This window comes from Aquarana catesbeiana, linkage group LG01, assembly GCF_042186555.1.
Source record: "Aquarana catesbeiana isolate 2022-GZ linkage group LG01, ASM4218655v1, whole genome shotgun sequence".
Lineage (NCBI taxonomy): Eukaryota > Metazoa > Chordata > Amphibia > Anura > Ranidae > Aquarana > Aquarana catesbeiana.
Window position 1 is genome coordinate 49,407,352 of NC_133324.1, and position 24,585 is coordinate 49,431,936.

The window sequence follows — 24,585 nt, forward strand, 5'->3', positions numbered from 1 at the left end:
ACCAACAGCTGGCTAAAGGCCCTGGAGGCCATCATGCCATGCCATGCCATATGTTGGGTCCATGCCTACTCCTTTCAGTACAAGGTGGGTGAAAGTTACAAATATCAGTATGGGATGTATTTGCTTAATCTATGTTGGTTCCAAAATGTTTGATGTTTTAACACAGAGGATTGTTTTGGACCAATACCACATTGCAGCACACAATGATAATGATAATATTACATTTAATATTAATTAATATTATTTAATATTATGGCTTTTGCAAAGTTATGCTAAGATATTAATGGTTAGAGGTTTTAGGTAGGTCTTGGGCAGGGATATGCAATTAGCAGACCTCCAGCTGTTGCAGAACTACAAGTCCCATGAGGCATAGCAAGACTCTGACAGCCACAAGCATGACACCCAGAGGACACTCAGAGGAAGAGGCATGATGGGACTTGTAGTTTAGCAAAAGCTGGAGATCCGATAATTGTATATCCCTGGTCTAGGGGTTACAGATGAGGATTGGTTGGTGATAGGTTGAGGGTTAAGAGTTATGGCTCAAGACTACTGTTAGTTTTCGGGGTTAACATTCAGGGTTGGCGCTAGGTTTATGAATTGTAGTTCAGGGCTATGGTTAGGTGTAGGAGTTACAGTTCAGGGCTAGATTTCCAAGTTAAGGCTGCAGTTATGGTTAAGTATAGTAGTTGGGTTAAAGGTTCATTTAGGTCTAAGAGTACAGGGCTACGATTATGGGTTAAGGCTGAGGGTTATGGTTAAATTCAGGATTTGGGTTGAGATTCAATTAGGTCTGGATATTACCGTTCAAGGCTAGGTTTACAGGTTAAGGCTAGGGGTTATGGTTAAACTGAGGTTTAGGTTTGAAGGTTCGATTAGTTCTAGATGTTACGGTTCAGTGCTAGTTTTATAGGTTAAGGCTGCTTATGGTTAAATTTAGGGTTCAAGCTGAGGTTCGTTTAGTTCTAAATGTTATGGTTCATGCCTGGGTATATGGGTTAAGGCTAGGGCTTATGGCAAAATTGAATGCCTGGGTCTTAGAAGTTACAGCTCAGTGCTAGGTTTACAGGTAAAACTGGTTATGGTTAAATTTAGGGTTCGAATTGAGATTTGTTTAGATCTAGATCTTATGCTTTAGGGCTGGGTTTATAGGATAAGGCTAGGGCTTATTGTTAAATTGAAGGCTTGGGATGAAGTTTGATTGGGACTAGAAATTACGGTTTAGGGATAGGTTTACAGGTTAAGGCTGGGGACAATGGTTACATTTAGGGTTTAGGTTGAAGGTTCGATTAAGTTTAAATATTCTTCTTCAGAGCTAGGTTTATGAGTTAAGGCTGAGGCTTATGGTGAGGTTTAGGAGTAGAATCAAAGATTTTGGTTAGATCTAATGCCCTGTACACACGGTCGGACATTGATCGGACATTCCGATAACAAAATCTATGGATTTTTTCTGACGCATGTTGGCTCGTCTTGCATACACATGGTCACACAAAGTTGTCGGAAAATCCAATCGTTCTGAACGCGGTGACGTAAATCACGTACGTTGGGACTATAAACAGGGCAGTAGCCAATAGCTTTCATCTCTTAATTTATATTGAGAATGTGTGGCACTTTGTGCGTCGGATTTGTGTACACGCGATTTTAATTTCCGACAACGGATTTTGTTGTCGGAAAATTTTATATCCTGCTCTCAAACTTTGTGTGTCGGAAATTCCGATGGAAAATGTGTGATGGAGCCCACACACGGTCGGAATTTCCGACAACAATGTCCTATCACACATTTTCCAACGGAAAATCCGACCGTGTGTACAGGGCATTAGAGTTACAGTTGAGATCTAGGTTTATCGATTATGGCTGCGGGTTATGGTTTGGGTTAGGGGTTGAGTTAATGGTCTTGGTTAGCTCCAGCAGCTAAAACTAAGGTTTGGATTTAGAGTTATGGTCCAGGGCAGTGGTCTCCAAACTGTGGCCCTTTGCTTGCATTTATTCAGCCCTTGGGGCACTTTTCCTCTAACTGACACCAATGATGGGACACCATTCCTTCCAGTCATACCAACAACGAGCCACTATTCCTCCCACTAAAACCATCAATGGGGCATTGTTTACTCCCACTGACACCAGATAATTTTTTACTCCTACTGGCCACAGTCAGGCCCCCCTAAAGCCTGAAGGACGGTTTGGAGTCCCCTGGTCTAGGGTATAATGGTTCGGGGGTTGTGGCAACATTTACTGGTTGTAGTTGAAGGTTTCGGTTAGGTCTAGGATTTAAGGTGGAGGGTTAAATAATGACTCAAGATTGTGACTACAATTACTGGTTCAGGGTTGCAATTAGGGTGAAAAGTTGGGTTGAGTGCTACCATAAGTTTAGTGTTACGGTTAGGTTAGTGCAATTCAGGGTTGTGTTTTTTTTCGGTGGCCATTAAAGAGGTTAATTTGAGGGTTACGGTTACGTCTAAGGTTACGTCTAGAGATTATGGTTTGGTTTAGGGACTGGCGGTAGGATTAGAAGGCTTTTGGTTATGATCATCACTACTCTAAAACAGTGGAAAATCCATCAATCTCAAATAAATAAATAAACAATGGAAATATCATTGCGGTTTGGAAACTTTTGTGCAGGTTTTCCAACACTACCCCTAACAATTTTCACACCGATATACCGTCCCATGGTGCAAAGGGAGAACATGGAACATTCCCTGGTATTATTTTCATTGTGTTTTTTTTTTTTTTAATAAAAAGCTTTTAATTTCAGTCCTCGGCTCCCACACACCTGACACCTCCCTCCCTCTTCAAGCAGCTCAGTGTGCCTTAATGTCATGTTATAAGCTTATTGCCGGTTCCAATTATATTGTACGACAGTTGAGTGCCCTGTAAACGAATAGTACAGTATAACGCGGGAGCTGGCACAAAAAAAAAAAAAAAAAAAACTTAAAACTTAATAACATATATTAATCTCGTGTACTCAGGAAAAATGGATGTAAATTGCTGTATTTATGTGACATGCCGCGCTCATCTACGTCTTTTGCACCATTTGTTGGAGTCCTGGAAACGCTAAAGGAAAGGATTATGTATGGTGACAGATTATAATCATGTTCAGCGCAAGTTTAAATGCCAATTCTTCACGCTGGCACTTCACTAGGTTTTTGTTTTCAGTACAATTCTCTATGCCCGCGTTGACAGTTGCGAGACGAGAGGGGAAAATGCGTTATCTTTGCTGCCCTCTGCTGGTGGCCTCTGGCCAGGCGCCGGCCGTGAACGGTGCCAGCTGTTGTAATCACAATCATTTCGGAAGCATTCCTTTTAATGTAGTGTTTATGGGCTAACAAAATTCACTTGCATAAATATATTTATGTTTCCGAGCGCGGCATGCCAGGTGTAATAAAACTGCCGAGATGGGTCCGCTGGTGATCGACCGTGATCACAAAATAATTAACATCGACTCATATTTTTCTCTTGTAATGTATTTTTCATGCATTTTGACTCTTTATTTTTTTTTTCCCCCCTCCATTGTTGGCTTTGAGCGCAAAAAAAGCGAATTCCCTCCTTCTGGCTGATGTTTGGTAAATATAAACAGTGATTTTGGCCCTCGTATCTGATAAATTGGTAGGCCTGCCTCCATTCATGCCAGGCTCCTCCTGAAAACGTTCGGGTCTTATGCTGATCCTTTGGCTTCAAGTGTCTGTTTTTGGCACTGAGCCGAAACATTCAAGCAGAGCAAATTGTTGTTCTTGCATCCGGTGAAGGACTGCAACGAGTTTCTGCAAATATTTTTTGCACTTATGCGTCTGGCCTCTAATGGCCATCTTAGATGTTTGTGTTTTTAAAGCGTATTACGGCAACACAAAAAAAAAATAAAAAATGCATGGCTCTATGTTAGAGTGTATCTGCACCCAGGAAGAAAAATGTAATAATTAGGGGGCTCTTTCAGACAGGCGGCCAGGGTCAGTATAAATGAGTGACTGAGCCGCGGTCTTACTGCCTCCCCAGGCCGCCTTCACAAACTGTCACAATGCAGCCGGACGGGGCTGTACACATGCCGCGCCTGCGATGCATTTATTCATGGCTTCAGAATTTTTAACTTGGGGTGCAGACAGTGCCAGATTTATAAGGGGGCATAAGGGGCAACTGCGCTGGGCCTCCCATACAATAAAAAAAAATATATAAAATAATATAAAACAATATTAAAAATGATATCAAATAATAGAAATATATGTGTAACTATTATATATATATAAATATATATATATATATATAGAGAGAGAGAGAGAGAGAGAGAGAGAGAGAGAGAGAGAGAGAGAGAGAGAGAGAGAGAGATAGATATATCTATATGGAGAGAGAGAGAGAGAGAGAGAGAGAGAGAGAGAGAGAGAGAGAGAGAGAGATATGGAGAGAGAGAGAGAGAGAGAGAGAGAGAGAGAGAGAGAGAGAGAGAGAGAGTGTTAAAATAATAAAAAAAATATAAAATAACATAAAATATACAATAATAAAACAAATTACTTTCTCTAATTAAATGTGTCTTGGGAAGTTATTAAAAATATTACTTTCTATATATTTTATATATATATATATATATATATATATATATATATATATCTATAGATCTATATATAGATAGATCTATATATAGATCTATCTATATATAGATCTATAGATATATATATATATATATATATATATATATAGATAGATATATATATATATATATATATCTATCTATATATATATATATATAGTTATATAAAAAAAATAATAAAATAATATAAAATATATAGTAATAGAAAAATTACTTTCTTTTATTAAATGTATCTTGGGAAGTTATGCAAAGTATATAAATATATACTCTATATATAAAACAAAAAAAGATAAAATATATAAAACAAAAAAAAAGATAAAATAACATAAAATATATAATAATAAAAAAAATGTCTTTAATAAAATATGTCTTGGGAAGGTATATTTTGCTGGCCATCATCTGTAAAAGTTTTTACTCTGGACTGATATCTTTAACTCGGGGAGCAGACAGTGCCAGGTTTATAAAGTAGCAAACGGGGCAACTGTGCTGGACCCCCGACAGAAGGGGCCCTCTCTATACAATAAATAATAAACATAATAAAGAACAATATATAAATAAAAATGATATATAATTATATTATATATTATGTATATAAAATATATAATAAAAAAAATTACTTTCTTTTATTAAATCTTGGGAAATTAATAAAAGCAATAAAAACCTGACAGAGGTTCTACCCCTTCCCTATTCTGTCTAAAAATACATAAAAGTTTGGGATTTTAAGGTTATGATTTTGTGGTAAATAAGTGTTGAGGGTTCAGGTTAAAGATTGTTAATTGTAGATAGAACGTAACAAGGGTCAAGACAGGCAGCAGGAAGCATTTCCTTAGTCTTCCTTACCTCAGTGATCAGACTGTACATTGTAACTTTGTAATTTTTACGCAATAAGCTGAAATCTGCAGTCACATTAATGCATAAGTCCCCCTTACGTATGATTTATTCACTTTCTTGCAATGTTTTTTTTTTTAACACAAAGTTTCCATTTGCTCAGGCCTTCTATTCTCCCTGAGGCTATAACAGAGATCTCATGGCGGATGATGATTACGATAGAAACGGTAAATAGGTGTATGTTCAGCGTTTGCAACCGCCATGGTACAGCTATTGATTTTTGATTGCGTGGTTCATTGAAAGCCATTTTGGCAGGCAAAGGTCAGCAGGGAGATTAGAGAGCTGGGTACACTGGGGTCAGCGGGCTGCCAGGAGATCATCTATAACCGCGTCACACAATAGGAGGCCAAGACCATCAGAAACCTCGCGGGAAAAGCTGCTCTTCAGCTGAGGCTGGAAACTTCAGGTTACAGCCAATTACACCAGCCGTAATATGCTTAGAATACAGTACTGACAGTCGGATGTGTTGTGTTAATATATTGAGGTGATGGTGCTATGCTGTGGATTGGGGTTCATCCTCCCTGCACTACATTCCAGGGTCTATAGAACTACTTTGCCCCTTATGAGAGGTTCCCACCATCCCTGAGCTGAGTTCCCAGGTCTGTACACCTGCTGTGCCCCATTTTGAGGGGTTCCCACCATCCCTGTGCTGAGTTCTCAGGTTGGTACACCTGCTGTGCCTATTATGAGGGGTTCTCACCATCCCTCTGCTGAGTTCTCGGGTCTATACACCTGCTATGCCCATTATGAGGGGTTCTCACCATCCCTGTGCTGAGTTCCCAGGTCTGTACACCTGCTGTGCCCATTATGAGGGGTTCCCACCATCCCTGTGCTGAGTTCTCAGGTCTGTACACCTGCTGTGCCCATTATGAGGGGTTCCCACCATCCTTGTGCTGAGTTCCTAGGTCTGTACACCTGCTGTGCTCATTATGAGGGGTTCCCACCATCCTTGTGCTGAGTTCCTAGGTCTGTACACCTACTGTGCCCATTATGAGGGGTTCCCACCATCCTTGTGCTGAGTTCCTAGGTCTGTACACCTGCTGTGCCCATTATGAGGAGTTCCCACCATCCCTGTGCTGAGTTCTCAGGTTGGTACACCTGCTGTGCCCATTATGAGGGGTTCCCACCATCCCTGCACTAAGCATCTGATGGAGCAAAAGGGGAGACAAATCTCCCCAATGGGGACACATGCGGGTTCTAAATCTTCCTGGCTCTATCCAAAGCTAAAAAACAAAAACCTCTGGAATAGAAATACACTTTCACCATTTAATTAGAGATAACATGACCCTATAGCTACTTCTATGTGAGTGGCTTCCTCTATGCATCATTTATGTATGTTTGCTTAGCAGACATCTCACTCTTGATATGTGTATTCATGCCCACTGTCTATATCTGAAATATGATCGTCTCCCCTTTCTTCATACAGAATTCCCTTGCTTGTTGTCAGGCATATAGGTCCTGAGGAAGCGAAAGCGAAACGTCGACCTGCCATATTCAAGCAACAATTAGGGACCATTACACACACCATGTGTGGTTTATTCAATTGAAAGCCAATACTATTTGCTTTTAATGTTGTATTGCCATTTTTTTTTTTATATTTATGTTTAATAAATTAATTATTTTCTAATGCTATTTTTGTATTCCTTTTCTGGTACCTATAAAGTCCGACGTTCCTTTTTTCTTATTAGCAGATCACATGACCCGTATGGCTGGAGCTGGGCTTTAAGTTCTGAGATTCAACACAACACACAACTAGAATTTTCAGAAGGAGGTCGCCAATATTTATTGTTAAGTTTAAATTCAGCCTTCATTTTCTGTGGATAGTTCCTCTATATCATCACTGTTACCAAAACTGAAGGTGGGGGGGGGGGAGGAGCCTTGACCTCCAGAAGGTTTTACCCCCTTCATGACCATGGCAATTTCTGCTATTCAGCACTGCGCTACTTTAACGGGTAATCGCAACCCAAATGCGCAATTGGTCATGCAACCCAAATGTAATTTATATCATTTTTTTTCACACAAATAAGGCTTTTTTTTGGTGGCTTTTGATCACCGCTGCGTTTTTCTTTTTTTTATTATATAAACAAAAAAAAGACCAAAAATGTTGACAAAAAAAACCCCAATATTTTTTATTTTCTCTTTTCAGAATTTTCTGTTCTCATCAATTTAGGGAAAAATTTTTTTCTGCTACATGGCTTTGGTAAAAAAACAAAAAAAAACAAACATATCTAACACTGCGTTTTTGGGGACACTATACTATTGGGGACACTATTACAGTTCTGATCGTGATCAAGATACTGATCCATACAGACACTATAAAAGTTATTGGAGGTGATCAGCAACTTATGGTGTGACTGCGGACAATCTGGCACTAACTGACACTGGCTGGGGGAGCCACTAACTGACATTGACGTCGCTAGTGATACTAATACAGTGATCAGGGATAGTGATAATACTGTACACTGTACTAATGACAATGGAGGGCAATTGTGGGGTTAACTGTGTGCCTAACAAGTGTATGCAAGTGTTTGTGTGCTGCTTTTTTTTTTACTCACAGGTCTGGCTGGGTCTCCCCTCATTCTGAACGGTAACAGCTGATCGGCAGCTATACAGCCAAAATCATTGGCTGTAACCTGCTGACAAACTCATGCTGTGTCCAATCATAGCACAGATTAGCAGGGGGGGTGCACGCCCTTCTAAACCAGTACTGTTGGCGGATCTGATAGGTAATTGATAGCAAAGGAGAAATCTGTGCTGTGATTGGTCAAAGCTGATCGGCAGGTATACAGCCAAAATCATTGGCTGTAACCTGCTGACAGACTCATGCTGTGTCCAATCATAGCACAGATCAGCGGGGGGGGGGGGGGGGATTGGTGAACGCCCTTCTAAACCAGTACTGTTGGTGGATCTGATAGGTAACTGATAGCAGGGAGAAATCTGTGCTGTGATTGGTCACAGTTGATCGGCAGGTATACAGCCAAAATCATTGGCTGTAACCTGCTGACAAACTCATGCTGTGTCCAATCATAGTACAGATCAGCGGGGGGGGGCGGGGGGTGCGCACTTCTAAACCAGTACTGTTGGCAGATCGGCAATTGGTAAAAGTTTAATTCTGGGAAGACTTACTTTTTAAAAACAGGCCAAGAAGAAAGAAACAGGGCAGGAAGAAAAAATGGATAATTATGAGGCGATGTGGGGTGTATTTATAATGAATTTTCATGGCCATTCGCTCAGTGAAAGTGCAAGTCATTTTTGTTCCGTGTGAATGAGGCAAAAAAAAATGCAAAAAAGCTATATCCCATGCTGTTAAAATGTAAATGATTGATTTAAAACAGTAAATACAGCATTTGGCCTCTAGATGGAGCTAAGTATTACAGGGAAATTCCTATGATACTGCACTCCATCTAGTGGTCAAATCTGGTATTTATTTATTTATTTTTTGTTCATTTTAAATCAATGATTTAAACAGTATAGAATATAGTTGTTTGGCCTAATAGGTAATATTCACTGAATGGTTTGGTGAATTAATTTTACACAAAGGTGGATCCCTTATTGCTCCCCTGGCCAGGTTCCCTTATAGACAGACGGAGTATCTATAATTATTAGGAGAAAGTGTTAATACTAACGACCTGCGTACTGCTGCACTCCGGCGTAGGCTTGCTGCAGGGGGTCTGCTGCGGTGGGGCTCTGCGCTGTGGAAACAAAGAGTAACAAAGTATTAGTGATCGGATGGGTGAGTGTGACTGCTCAGCACAATACGGCACATCCCAAACAATCAAGCCAAGAGGAGTGACAGTTACATAGAGATCAGTGAGCCCCGCGCTCGGCCTCCCAACCCAAAATCTTAGATATTTTAATCTCTTGCAAACTAAGAAGCTCAAGATGACTCCCATGTGGTAGAACAAGCCACTTTCTTAGCGGATATTGTGCTACTTTTATGTAATATGCGGTCATTAGACATGTGCGGTTCCCTTATTTCCAAATCAAAATTTGCACAAATTTTTTTGTTATTCGGATGTATTCGAATTTCTGAATTACAACAGTAATGAATTGAAACAAATCTGAAATAACGAAACGAAATTTCATCCAAAATTTTCAGCAAATTTGAATCATATTCGACTCGAATTCAAAAACAAGAATAGAATAAAATAGAATATAAAATAAAGGAAAAGAATAGAGACAAGATAAAAGAACAGAAAAGAATAGAGTAAAACAGAATAGAATATAAAATAAAAAGAACAGAATAGATTAGAATAGAAAAAAAAAGAATAGCGTTAAACAAAATAGAATATAAAATAAAATAATAGAATAGAACATATTAGAATAAAATAGAATAGAAAAGCATAGAATAGAAAATAGTAGACTAAAATAGACAATAAAATTATAGAATAAAATAGTGTGAAAAATAAGGGAATATAATAGAAAAGACTAGAATGGAATAGAAAAAAAACAAATAGAATAAAACAGAATAGAAAATAAGGGAATAGAATAGTAAAGAGTAGAATAGAAAAGAACCTTATAGAATATAACCATTGTGCGAAATTCAAATTTTGAATAGAATAAATTTACATTTGAATAGAATAGAAAAGAATAGAATATAAAATAAAATAATAAAATAGAAAACGGAATAGAATATAAAATAAAATAAAAGAACAGAATAGAATAGAAAAGAATAGAGTAAAACAGAATAGAATGTAAAATAAAAAGAACAAAATAGATTAGAATAGAAAAAAAAAAAGAATAGAGTTAAACAGAATAGAATATAAAATAAAATAATAGAATAGAACATATTAGAATAAAATAGAATAGAAACTAAGGGAACAGAATAGAAAAGCATAGAATAGAAAATAGTAGACTAGAATATAAAATAAAATAATAGAATAAAGTAGTATATAAAATAAGGGAATATAATAGAAAAGAATAGAATAGAATATAAAATAAAATAATAGAATAAAACAGAATATAAAATAAGGGAATCGAATAGTAAAGAATAGAATAGAAAAGAAGAAGAATCCAATAGAAAGAATATAACCGTCATGCGAAATTCTAATTTTGAATAGAATAAATTCACATTTGAATAGAATAGATTAGAATAGAAAAGAATAGAATAGAAAATAAAATAATAAAATAGAAAATAGAATAGAATATAAAATAAAATAAAAAAAAGAACAGAATAGAATAGAGAAGAATAAAGTAAAACAGAATATAATATAAAATAATATATAAAATATAAAATAAAAAGAATAGAATAGAATAGAACATAAAAGAATAGAGTTAAACAGAATAGAATATAAAATAAAATAATAGAATAGGACATATTATAATAAAATAGAATAGAAACCAAGGGAACAGAATAGAAAAGCATAGAATAGAAAATAGTAGACTAGAATATAAAATAAAATAATAGAATAAAATAGTATATAAAATAAGGGAATATAATAGAAAAGAATATAATAGAATAGAAAATAAAATAATAGAATAAAACAGAATATAAAATAAGGGAATCAAATAGTAAAGAATAGAATAGAAAAGAAGAAGAATCCAATAGAAAGAATATAACCGTCATGCGAAATTCTAATTTTGAATAGAATAAATTCACATTTGAATAGAATAGATTAGAATAGTAAAGAATAGAATAGAAAATAAAATAATAAAATAGAAAATAGAATAGAAAATAAAATAAAACAAAAGAACAGAATAGAATAGAGAAGAATAAAGTAAAACAGAATATAATATAAAATAAAATAAAAATAATAGAATAGAATATAAAATAAAAGAATAAGAGTTAAACAGAATAGAATAAATGAATATAATAGAATAAAATAGAATAGAAACTAAGGGAACAGAATAGAAAATAAAATAATAGAATAAAACAGAATATAAAATAAGGGAATCGAATAGTAAAGAATAGAATAGAAAAGAAGAAGAATCCAATAGAAAGAATATAACCGTCATGCGAAATTCTAATTTTGAATAGAATAAATTCACATTTGAATAGAATAGATTAGATTAGAAAAGAATAGAATATAAAATAAAATAATAAAATAGAAAATAGAATAGAATATAAAATAAAACAAAAGAACAGAATAGAATAGAGAAGAATAAAGTAAAACAGAATATAATATAAAATAATATATAAAATATAAAATAAAAAGAATTGAATAGAATAGAACATAAAGGAATAGAGTTAAACAGAATAGAATATAAAATAAAATAATAGAATAGGACATATTAGAATAAAATAGAATAGAAACCAAGGGAACAGAATAGAAAAGCATAGAATAGAAAATAGTAGACTAGAATATAAAATAAAATAATAGAATGAAATAGTATATAAAATAAGGGAATATAATAGAAAAGAATAGAATAGAAAATAAAATAATAGAATAAAACAGAATATAAAATAATGGAATCGAATAGTAAAGAATAGAATAGAAAAGAAGAAGAATCCAATAGAAAGAATATAACCATCATGCGAAATTCTAATTTTGAATAGAATAAATTCACATTTGAATAGAATAGATTAGAATAGAAAAGAATAGAATAGAAAATAAAATAATCAAATAGAAAATAGAATAGAATATAAAATACAATAAAACAAAAGAACAGAATAGAATAGAGAAGAATAAAGTAAAACAGAATATAATATAAAATAAAAGAATAGAATATAAAATAAAAGAATAAGAGTTAAACAGAATAGAATAAATGAATATAATAGAATAAAATAGAATAGAAACTAAGGGAACAGAATAGAAAATAATGGAATGGAAAATAAAATAATAAAATAAAATCGAATAAATATACTGTAACTCTCTTCCGAAATTCGAATAGAATAAATTTGAATTTGATTCAAATTTTCCGAATTTGGTCGTATTCAATTCAATTTAACCCAATTCAAAAAATTTGAATTAAATTTGAAACCTAACAAACAAAATGAATTCCGAAAACAAATTTAACAGAACAAAGTAATTTAACGAAAGGAAACAAAACAATTTTTTTTTTTTTTTTTTGCGATTTGCACTTGTCTAGCGGTCATTTTATTGGAAACATTAGGGGGAATTTATCAATACTGGAGCAGTTCATTCTCAAAGTTTAAGTATATATAAGCTTAAGTAAAGTATAACTAAAAGCAAAACTTTTTTTTTAGTTTTAGATGGAGGGGGATTGTCTCCTGCTGACTTGGCACCATCCACAGGCAGCTTAACTCTTTAATAAGACACAGAATTTGAATCCAACACAATTTTACTTTCAGCTGATTACAATACAGAGAATGTTTAAGGTATAAGAAGACAATGGGGTTGATTTACTGAAATGGATATTAAAGGCTTGTTTTTTTTGTTTAATAAGAAACATGTTATACTTACCTGCCCTGTGCAGTGGTTTTGCACAGAGCAGCCCAGATCCTCCTCTTCTCGGGTCCCTCACCACCTCTCCTGGCCCCTCCCTCCTGCCAAGTGCTCTCACCGCAAGCGGCTTGCTATAGGGGCTCCAGAGCCGCTGCTTTGCATGTCAGTTCACTCATAGAGCTGTGGCTGAGCCCTGCCCCACCCCTCCCCCACTCTCTCCTCATTGGCTCACTGGCTGTGATTGACAGTAGAACGAGCCAATGTCTCAGCCAATGAGGAGGGAGAGATCCAGGAGGCTCTCGTGTACATCGCTGGATTAGGATGGGGACCGGGTAAGTTTTAGGAGGGCTGGGGGTGCTGCTAAACACAGAAGGTTTTTTACCTTCATGCATACAGTATATTTATTCTATTATATTTTATTCTATTCTATTTTGTCTATTCTATTTTATTCTTTTATTTTCTCTTCTTTTCTATTCTATTTAAATTTAAATTCATTCTATTTGAAATCTGAATTTCACAAGACTTACATATTCTTTCTATTAGAATCTATTCTATTGTTTTTTGTTATTCTATTCTATTCTATTATTTTCTTTTCTATTCCCTTATTTTATATTCTGTTATACTCTATTTTTTTTATATATTGTATTCTTTTCCATTATATTTCCTTATTTTTCATACTATTTTATTCTATTATTTTATTTTATAATATAGTGTATTTTTTATATTCTATTCTGTTCCCTTTTAGTTTCTATTCTATTTTAGTCTATTATTTTATTTTCTATTCTTTTCTATTCTGTTCTGTTATTTTATTTTCTATTCTATTTTATTCTATTCTATTCTATGCCATTCTATTATTTTATATTCTATTCCTTTATTTACTATTCTATTCTATTCTTTGCCATTCTATTATTTTCTATTCTATTCCTTTATTTTCTATTGTATTTTATTCTATTCTTTTTTTTCGAGTCATGTCAAATTCGATTCAAATTTTGGACAAAATTTTGTTTCATTATTTCGGATTTGTTTAAATTCATTACCATTATAATTCGGAAATGAATTGAGTCTTCCTAACCACTTTAAGGCAAATAGGCTGCGCACTTTGCAAGTGCAGTTGCTGCAGAGCTTAGTAAATGAGGGGAAGCTCTGCTGACTTCCATCATCTAATCGTGTGCAATGAAATTTTTTATTTTATTTTTTTTTCCTTGCATGTGATTGGGTATTCTTTCCAAAGTGATGCTTTTACCTCATTTACTAAGCTCTGGAGCCACTGCACTTGCCGAGTGCACGGTCTATTTGCCTTCAGAAAATCAACCCCAATGACTTTCATGAGCCCCATCTCTGTGAACTACTTAAAAAGACTAAACAGAGTGAACATGCAAGAAAAGGGGCGGGTCTAGTTTGGACTGAACTAGCAATAAACAGGAGGGGAATACAGAGGAATAAACCAAAATTACAATAGTAAACAAGTTGTAGTGACCAGAAACCACCACTAGATGGCAGCCTACTACAGAAAAATGATAACCTACTGAAGTTCAATATAAGACACAGAAAATATACGAAAATGGGGCCAAACAGGTGCTCTATAAATACCTGTAATAAAAAAATAAGAAGCCCTCAACCTCAATCAGTGCATAGCCTAGTAAAGCCTTCTTATACAAATACATAATTCATATTTATATGTAATTTTATGCATCCGTAGGTAATAATTCAGCAATTTTTCATAACTGGATCCCACGTTATGGCCGACCAAGACGAAACATCCCCACCGGCACAAATGACTTTTTTTTTTTACATGGCACGGCCATGAAAGAATCACCATAATATTTACCCGGAAAAAGGGCAAAGGCAATTGTAACATATTGACGCAATTCTTCATGCGGCCCCTAATGCCATTAGGCGCGAGGGGGAAAAAACAATGGTGATTTAATATACAGGCTTGGTTTAATAACAAATAAACACTTATGGCTGGAATGATATATGGAAATTGGTTGAAATTGAATATCTATATATAGACCGCCGCGGTCGGGTCTTCAATGCAGAACGATAAGCAGACGTCAAGTAATTGAAAAGTTATTGGATCATCGACTACACGTGTCATCTGCGCCGAGAGGAGCTGAAATATTATTTAACGTGAAGTAGAGAAATAAATGACGCCGTGTTCCAAGGTTGATTTTTTTTTTGTAGTTTTTGTTTAACCACTTATGGACCGCCCCACCGCAGATATACTGTGGCAGGTGGGCCCTCCTGCGCAAAATCACGTACCCGTACGTGATTTCGCACATGGGGTCTGGGGCGCACACTGGCGACCCGCTCCCGCTGTGATTGGACACAGCAGGAGCCAATCAGCAGGTCCAGCGGATGCGGTGTCCGCCGGGAACCACCGATCCTTCTGAGGAGAGGCAGGACGGCGCTCTGCCTATGTAAACAAGGCAGACCACCGTTCTGCCAGAGGGGGAAAATGGAGATCTTGCGTTTGTAAGCAGAAACACGGATCTCTGTTTTCCTTTAGTCAAAGCACCCCCCCCCCCCCCCCATGGTTATAAAGGACAGATTTAACCCTTTGATCGCCCCTGATGGTAACCCCTTCCCTGCCAGTGTCATTTGTACAGTGGCACTGCGGGATCAGCTGTGTCCTAAGGGGGGCATCGCAGGGGGCGCGCAGGTGGTGCAATTACGGGAAAACGTCCATGGACACCCTCCTGGAAATGTAAGTCTTTTCCTATATTCTGCAGTTCGTTAGCGCCCTCTGCTGTTTCCTTTATAAGGTTAAAGTCTACAGCGGGAGCTGATCTGTGACGGGCATGACTGAGTCACCTCTGAGCCATCAAATAGGGAGTAGATGGTGACCCTGGATGGCCATTTGGTCATATTAGGTCAGTGATGTCACAAGCATCCTCGTTCCTTTTGTGTATGTGAAGTTGTGGGGCGATTGCAGCTCCCTGACAGCTGCCTTCCAGGTTCAACCCCAAACCCGAAGCCAAACCCATCCCTACTAAAGACACACTGCAGGAGGCAGTCCACAGATCACTTTTCAGGGGGCGGTAAGCATTACCACCTGTGCGAAAGAGCCCCGATGCCCCGTACACACGATCGGATTTTCCGACAACAAATGTTGGATGTGAGCTTGTTGGCGGAGAGTCAGACCGTGTGTACGCTCCATCGAACATTTGTTGTCGGACCTTCCACCAACAAATGTTGGCTAGCAGGTTCTCAAATTCTCCTGCCAACAAATTTTTGTTGTCGGACCTTCCAATTGCGTGTACACAAGTCCATCGGACAAGAGTCCACGCATGCTCGGAATCAAGTACGAGCCGGAGATATAACGAGCGTTCGTAATGGAGATACCACGTACGTCTCGTACGTCACTACGTTCCTAATTGTTGTTGGCCAATATTTGTGTGACCGTGTGTATGCAAGACAAGTTGGAGCCAACATCCTTCGAACAGAAATCCACGGTTTTGTTGTCGGAAAGTCCGATCGTGTGTACGGGGCATAAGACTTGGCAGACCTTTGGTTATGATGCGCCTGGAATGTATTGAACTGATTTCAGCAGAACGTTCTGCTGGGCTTTAACCTCAAGCTGGCTGTGTTGGCCAAAGAGTAACCAACTTGCACTTAACAGGACAAATGCCAAGCATTAGTAACTGAGACTTAATAGCCAGTGGAGTAGAGGTTCTAATTTACATACACTGAATAATACAAATTTCCCTAATTTCTCCAAGGAACGCAGAACACCGGTGCTAAAGAGCATCGATCGAGCAAGAGGAGAAAAAAAAAAAAAAAACAAGAGAGCGCAGAGGAGTCCCTGACCGACTCAGGCCGGCTTCAAGGACGAGATGTAGGTCAACCTAGCCCCCGATTCTGCCAGACGTAATATATTCCTTTGTGACATTCACTTTAACAAGCTCTATATTTTTCGCCAGGACGAGAGATGTTTCTAGGAACGAACATGTACGGACGGATTTACATGGAATTTTTTTATACAATGTCTCTGTTTATAGGTCAAATAAATGTGTACATGGGGCTGAAGCCATCTGCATTGTTATATGTGACTTTCAGAGCTCAGAGCCTTGGCAAGGTCATCGTGTCGGCAATAAAAATGGCAAAGTGAGACACAGCTTAGCTTCTTCAATCCAATTTAAGTCTTCCTCAAAGGACTTAATCTAAATCCGCCATCATATCATTTCATGCAACAAGCTTGTGACGAGCCTTACAAAATTTATGTAGATTAAAATTCATGGGTGCCATAGCGCGCGGTCCGTATTATTAAGATTGATTAGAAGAGCTGATGGCGTGATTAAAACAGCCCGGCGTTTACTGTTGTAATTAATTAGGCATTCACACACAACAATAACCAAAAGGATATGCTGATCAACGTGGAAGTGGTGAGAGGTCCGAGATTTAATGCCGCCATTTAATGGCATGCAAAGCCAAAAGCTCTTCCGCTAGTCATCTCAATGAGAGGACACGCCATATCCATATAAACTGTTGTTTCGTGATGGTCACCTTCACATCTAATGGCCTTGGTTTGTCTTTATCGAACCATCGTATGACACGCCTGTTTTTTTTTTTGTATCATCGGGGAAACTCAAACTTTTTTCAAGGACTCATTGGGCTCCATCTATCTAATTGTCAGAGCGGAGAGCTGTATGAGGAAAAAAACTAAATCTTCAGCACTCAGCCCTAGGCAGGAAAATGGACCAAGTTAAAAGAAGAGGTGGATAAAATGGGAAGAGCTTGGTAAAGGAAGATGGGCGATGGGAGGGGATGTAAAATATACAGTATACAAAACACAAAGGTTCCCCAGCACTCAACTATGTCAGCTTGCACAAAGAACACACATTGGTCAGTGAGCATTGCCCCTTGACAGTCATTACCTGACGAAGCAGTGCTGTCAAATTGTCTCGCCATTCTGCCTGCCTAACATCCATAGTTGATAATATCTGACAGTAACATCTGTTGGTGTTCCTCTGCCTGATGAATGATGTGGTTGGCCTACGTGAATCTTCTGCAAATCTTCAAAGAACTTTCAGTGAATTTAAGATGATCCGCTGTAGCAGATGTCTCCAAACCATGGCCTGTGGCCCTTTGCTTGCCTTTATCCAGCCCTTGGGGCACCATGCCAATCAATGACACCAATGATGGGGCTCCATTCCTCCCACAGACACCAATGATGGGGCACCATTCCTCCCACAGACACCAATGATGGGGCACCATCCCTCCCACAGACAGTAACGATAGAGCACCATTCCTCCCACAGAAACCAGCAACGGGGCACCATTCTTCCCACTGACATCAAAGATAGGGCACCATCCCTCCCACAGACACCAAGGATAGGGCACCATAACTCCCACAGAAACCAGAAATAGGGCACCATTCCTCCCACTAACATCAGTGATAGGGCACCATTCCTCCCACAGACACCAATGATGGGGCACTATTCCTTTCACAGATCTATAGAAAGTCACTTAATTAGCCAACTCAGAGTAACTAGTTAAGTTGTTTTTTTCAGGGCATATCAAGTTTAGCAAATGTTATGGAAGCCAGCTTTAATGTGAACAGGGGAACCCATGGAAACATTGAAGGATGGCTGTCCTAGTTAATATTGGCAATATTGGAGCTTTATACATAAGGAAATGTATTGATTAACATATTGTGAATCATCAGCTAATCTGATACCTTTATATAGACCTGTCATCAAGCCAAGAGACACTGTGCTGGAGACTTTTGTAGGATCAAAAAACAATTATAAAACTGGCTAAATTCTTTAGACCATTTGGACAATTTAATCCCTAGTAACTGGCACCAGCAGAGATGCAGGGAGCAGTCCATCAGCTATGTTGTGCTTTTTTGGCCAAATGAGATTGTTCCCCCTTTCTGATGCTGGTGATAGCCACATACTCTTCTCCACGGAATAAACCTGTGTTCTTGGGCTATACGCGCCTGCTCATGGAACAAACTTGTAAATATACCATTGACCTGTGGTTGGATCTGAAACGTTTTTTTTGGTCTCTTGTGTCCCTAAAAGTCAAGCCCTCTGGATTACCCCTAGCTTTGTCTGTCCCTAAACGTCCTTGGATGCACATCCAGGCTAACTTGTTCTCAAGTTCTGCTGCCTCTACACCTGCCAATGTGGTCCAGTCTGTTTCTACACCTGCCAATACAGTCCAGTCTGTCTCTGCAACCTGCTATCCAGTCTAATGTTACTGGTTCTCAGTCTACTGGCCAGTTTTATCTCCATAGACTTTCTACATGCTAACCAACCTGACCTCACGGATCCCCTGACCATTGCCCAGCTTGATTGCTCTGTGCCTGATGCCCAGTCTGACGGTCCGGTGTCTGATGTCCAACTTATCTCTCATGGTTCGGTGCCCAATGTCCAGTCTGCCGCTTAGAGTCTGGGGGCCCCTCCTCAAAGGGGGAGGGGGGGTCATGTCAGGAGGGTGTAAGTGCTCCTGCTCCTTGATAGCTGCTGGTCTCATTCCAGCATCCTGATTTTGGCTGTGATGTATTCTCCCTGTCTGTCTGTTCACCGGCAAGGTGATTGATGTAGCCAGTCTCAGGGTGGAGACTAAACCTGATTTAAGCCATCCAAGCCTGCAGTCTCATTCTTGTGATAGCATCTGTAACACGTGCTCCAAGCTTCCTGCTTGTCTGCCCTGCTCTGTGGTTTGGATTTCCATTTTATGACCTCAGATTGGAACTCTCTGAACTCTGCCTGCCTTTTTGACTATGGATCGACCCTGACTAATCTGAACCTTGCCTGCCTTGTACCTGGACTGTCATTGAATCACTCTGCCTGTCTGCAAACCGCATGTGCCTGTTTGCTTTGCTCTGTTCACGCCTGCCCCGGCATGGTGGCCAGGCACTGTAGCATTGTGTACAAGACCTCGGGGCAACCGAGTACCAGTAGGCCTCCTTGCCTTATGGAAAAGGGGGCTGCTTTAGGTGACAAACACTAAAGCTAGCTATAGTGCCCGACCACCAGGGTTAGGGGTAAGCGTGACTATCACTGTCTATGGTGATGGCCTATCTATTGAGTATGTACCTTGGTTTATGAAGAAGGCATCTTATTTAGATAAAGAAGGTGGGCTCTAAGCTACTGGTCTAAGCTGCTTGTCATTCTCTCATGTTATTGTAGTGTATAATGTTGGTTATGCAATGCACTACCGCTACATATGTGTAGACTTCTCATTGCTCCCACTTTCCTGATTGGTTCTGCCCAATCTAAATATGTGGGCACTGCCACCCAATCCCCATAATTAATGCTTTTTTTGAGCTACTGTGAAATAAGGTTGATGTTGTGATCCTGGGACATAGCATTGGTAGGACAGATAACTAAGATGAGAGACTGTCCCTGGCAAATCTGGGGCAGTTGGCACTTATGCTAAAGTGTATCCGGATAGTAATTTAGGAGATATCACTGCTGCCTTATTGTATAGGGCACCAGGGCTGTCATCCTGACCCTTCCTTCACTTCTGGTGGGTCAAAAACATGGTATTCTATATGTCTATCCCGAAAGCTTCCCTTTAGACTATCATGAAAGGAAACATTTCCAACTGGCCTGAATTACATCATAGAATTGCGACCGGCACTAATTGTAAAAGGGGAAACCTTAGTATGGGGGGCTTTTTAACATACATTTTTGCAGAGGAGCACCTGTGCCAAAACACCAAGAAATATCCATAGCTGACACTTAGTGGCAAGCCTGCAATTGCTATAATAAATAAATAATAGCTCCCCCTATCTCTTTTATACGTACATTTTATCCATTGCAGGGGTATTTCTGAAAAAAAAACAAAAAAAAAACATAAAAAATAAAATATATTAAAAAGATGATTTTAAAAAGAGTCGGTCACTTTGCCATGAATTTGAAAAAAAATACAGAGTCTAATGAAAGCTGACCCCCAACCTATTTATACTCACCTTTGCTGCTATGTTGCTCTATCAGAGCTCTAGGAAAATACCGGAAAGTTTCAGGTATGGGGAAGCATTTGACTTCTTCGGGATGCAATATCTGGCCAATGTTATTTTCCATTCAAATCCTCCTCCTTAGACATCCCTGAGGCTGCTGGTGGGTGGCGCCATCTTGGATGTGATATCAGCAGCCCCAGTAGACTCAAGTGACACTCTATTGCATTTCTCTTCACTCCCCCTTCTGCTACAGGTTTTATAGGGGGGTGAGGGGCAGTGGAGCTGGGCCAGCCCAGATAGTAATTAGACACTCCCAGAAGGGGAGAGGTCTATGACATGCAAGAAGGGAGGGGCTGTGCTAGGTTATTGACTCTTTCTATAGTGTCAAATCCCTAGCAAGTTCAGAGGTACGTTATGAGGGAATACAACTAATTTATGGAAAGGGAAAAAAAACTGCAAGTAAGCATTTGAAATACTTGATTTTCCTGTGTTTTTACCGGCAGTTCTTTACGCTGGTGACAGGGTCTCTTTAAAACCAAAGGAACAATCAATATGCATCAAGTTTACAAAATATAAAATCCTGCTTGTTGTATTTTTTTGGTGTGCTGTACATAGAGATAAACTGTACTGCTTATAAAATGATTAAAAATTCTTTATACGTTAGCTGGCATTATGGTTGTCACCTGTCCCGGTTTGGCAGGGACAGTCCCCATTTTGAGAGGTCTGTCCCTGCCAAACAAACACTCACAGCAATGCCCTTTATCTGGAAATCCAGCTTGCAATTTCTTGCCAGAGACCAATATAAAACTGCAGCCACTGGCCCAATCTTTTATTACTAATAATGTGACACATTTATTGGCTAGCTGAATAGATTGCAGTGCAAGCACTCAAGGCACACTGGCCTCTTCTTCAGGCGATGCACCACAATCCATATACTCAGCTAATTAATGGTATCATCCTAAATTCAAACGTCTGTCCTTGGTGATAGCTAATATGGTACAACACTCTCTGTGACCTGTTATAATCTTCCTGGAGTGCCGCTTTAAATGCCAATGGACCTGCTCAGGTGATCCCTACTTGGAGGGGTGCTGGTCTCAAATGCTCATCCAAAAAGCAAGGAGGAGCAACCTCAGACTCAGCTCCTCCTGAGACCACGCTGGCTGACGCGTTTCGCCCCTCTATGATTAAGCACCAAGGGGAGGGCAAAACGCATCAGGGGGTGTGCTCTCAGGATGAGCTGAGGCTGAGAATGCTCTACACAGTTTAACATGCACTGAGCTGTCAGTGTGTGGCGCCTTCATACTGCACACTATGGTACAACACTCTGCTGCTACATCATTATTAATGGCCATATTATTATCATCAGTCATACTAACCTCTTAATCTAACTAGTTATATAGTATTGTTGAGACTTGTCCCTGTTTGCCGGGGACAGTCCCCATTTTGATAGGTCTGTTCTTGGCAAACCAACATCCATAGCAAGGTTCCCAGCAGTGTAGTCTAGGCCAGTTGTGCATGCATGTCCTTCGTTGGGTTGGCTTTTTTACGCACTGTGCAGATATGTAAGGGATGGGGCCACACACGCTACCCCAATATGGTGCTACAGTTGCTGCCCCTCCGATGCCAAACAGATATGAAACAAGATTTGAAGTCAATGGGAGAAATTTCCAGGAAAGGGAGAGGGGCAGGGATTCTCCTATAAGACATCATGCCTAGGAGACAGACGTCATTTTGATTTAGCTTCCTGATGATGAGGGACCAACCACATAAATGTATTATTTTATTGGGAATTTATGTGATAGACCAACACAAAGTGGCAGATAATTGTGAAGTGGAAGGAAAATGATAAATGGTTTTCATTTTTTTTTACAAATAAATATGTGAAAAGTGTGGGGTGCATTTGTATTCAATACTTTGTAGAACCACCTTTCACTGCAATTACAGCTGCAAGTCTTTCTGGGGATGTCTCTACCAGCTTTACACATCTATAGAGGGACATTTTTGCCCATTCTACTTTGCAAAATATCTCAAGCTCTGTCAGATTGGATGGAGAGCGTCTGTGAACAGCAATTTTCAAGTCTTCCCACAGATTCTCAATTAAATTTAGGTCTGGCCTTTGACTGGGCTATTCTAACACATGAATATGCTTTGATCTAAACCATTCCATTGTAGCTCTGGCTGTATGTTTAGGGTCGTTGTCCTGCTGGAAGGTGAACCTCCGCCCCAGTCTCAAGTCTTTTGCAGACTCTAACAGGTTTTCTTCTAAGATTGCCCTGTATTTGGCTCCATCCATCTTCCCATCAACTCTGACCAGCTTCCCTGTCCCTGCTGAAGAAAAGCATCCCCACAACATAATGCTGCCACAACCATGTTGGTGGGGATGGTCTGTTCAGGATGATGTGCAATATTCATTTTCTGTCACACATAGTGTTTTGCTTTTAGGCTAAAAAGTTCAATTTTGGTCTCATCTGACCAGAGCACCTTCTTCTACATGTTTGCTGTGCCCTCCACATGGCTTCTCGCAAAGTGAAAACGGGACTTGACTTTCTTTCAACAATGTCTTTCTTCTTGCCACTCTTCCATAAAGGTCAGATTTGTGTAGAGCATGACTAATAGTTGTCCTGTGGACAGATTCTCCCACCTGAGCTGTGGATCTCTGCAGCTCCTCCAGAGTCACCATGGACCTCTTGGCTGCTTCTCTGATTAATGCTCTCCTTGCCCGGCCTGTCAGTTTAGGTGGACGGCCATGTCTTGGTAGGTTTGCAGTTGTGCCATACTCTTTCCATTGGGTGATGGATTGGACAGTGCTCCGTAAGATGTTCAAAGCTTGGAATACTTTTTTATATAACCTAACCCTGCTTTAAACTTCTCCACAATTTTATTCCTGACCTGTCTGGTGTGTTCCTTGGTCTTCATGATGCTGTTTGTCCACTAAGGTTCTCTAACAAACCTCTGAGGGCTTCACAGAACAGATGTATTTATACTGAGATTAAATTACACACAGCTGGACTCTATTTACTAATTAGGTGACTTCTGAAGGCAATTGGTTCCACTAGATTTTAGTTTTGGGGTATCGGAGTAAATGGGGCTGAATACAAATGCACGTCACACTTTTCACATATTTATTTGTAAAAAAAATATTTGAAAACCATTTATCATTTTCCTTCCACTTCACAATTATGTGCCGCTTTCTGTTGGTCTATCACATAAAATCCCAATAAAATACATTTACGTTTTTGGTTGTAAAATTGTAACAAAATGTGGAAAATTTCAAGGGTGTACTATAGTACACTTTATCTATCTATCTATCTATCTATCTATCTATCTATCTATCTATCTATCTATCTATCTATCTATCTATCTTTTTTTTTATATATATATATATATATATATATTTATATATATACAGATCTATCTATCTATCTATCTATCTATCTATCTATCTATCTATCTATCTATCTATCTATCTATCTATCTATCTATCTTTTTATATATATGTATATATATATATATATATATATATATATACACATATAAAAAGATAGATAGATAGATAGATAGATAGATAGATAGATAGATAGATAGATAGATAGATAGATAGATAGATAGATAGATAGATAGGATAGATATAGATATATCTGTATATATATAAATATATATAAATATATATATATATATATATATATATAGATCTATATATATCTAGATATAGATCTATATATATATATATATATATATATATATATATATATATATATATATATATATATATATATATATATATACAGTATATACATATGAAACCTGTATAATAATAATATTAATAATAATAACAGCACTGTGGCATAGTGGTTGGCACCTCTGCCTGGC

At 38.3% G+C, this 24,585-nt stretch overlaps 1 protein-coding gene across 22 annotated transcripts in view; it reads right to left on the reverse strand.

Annotated features, from left to right (window-relative positions):
- Nucleotides 1–24,585, reverse strand: part of CELF4 (CUGBP Elav-like family member 4) — a 1,454,628-nt gene that overhangs the window by 99,077 nt on the left and 1,330,966 nt on the right. For 9 of the 22 annotated variants that reach the window (XR_012242761.1, XM_073618612.1, XM_073618635.1 and 6 more), the window contains 2 exons: nt 20,564–20,587; nt 9,082–9,147 (listed from right to left, as the gene is read on the reverse strand). Coding sequence is in view for 21 of the 22 variants with exons in the window: in XM_073618612.1 (XP_073474713.1) it covers nt 9,082–9,147; nt 20,564–20,587 (90 nt within the window). In the remaining variant the exon portion in view is untranslated. The remainder of the gene's footprint in view (nt 1–9,081; nt 9,148–20,563; nt 20,588–24,585) is intronic. The other 13 variants (XM_073618595.1, XM_073618567.1, XM_073618692.1 and 10 more) reach the window with 3 other exon arrangements.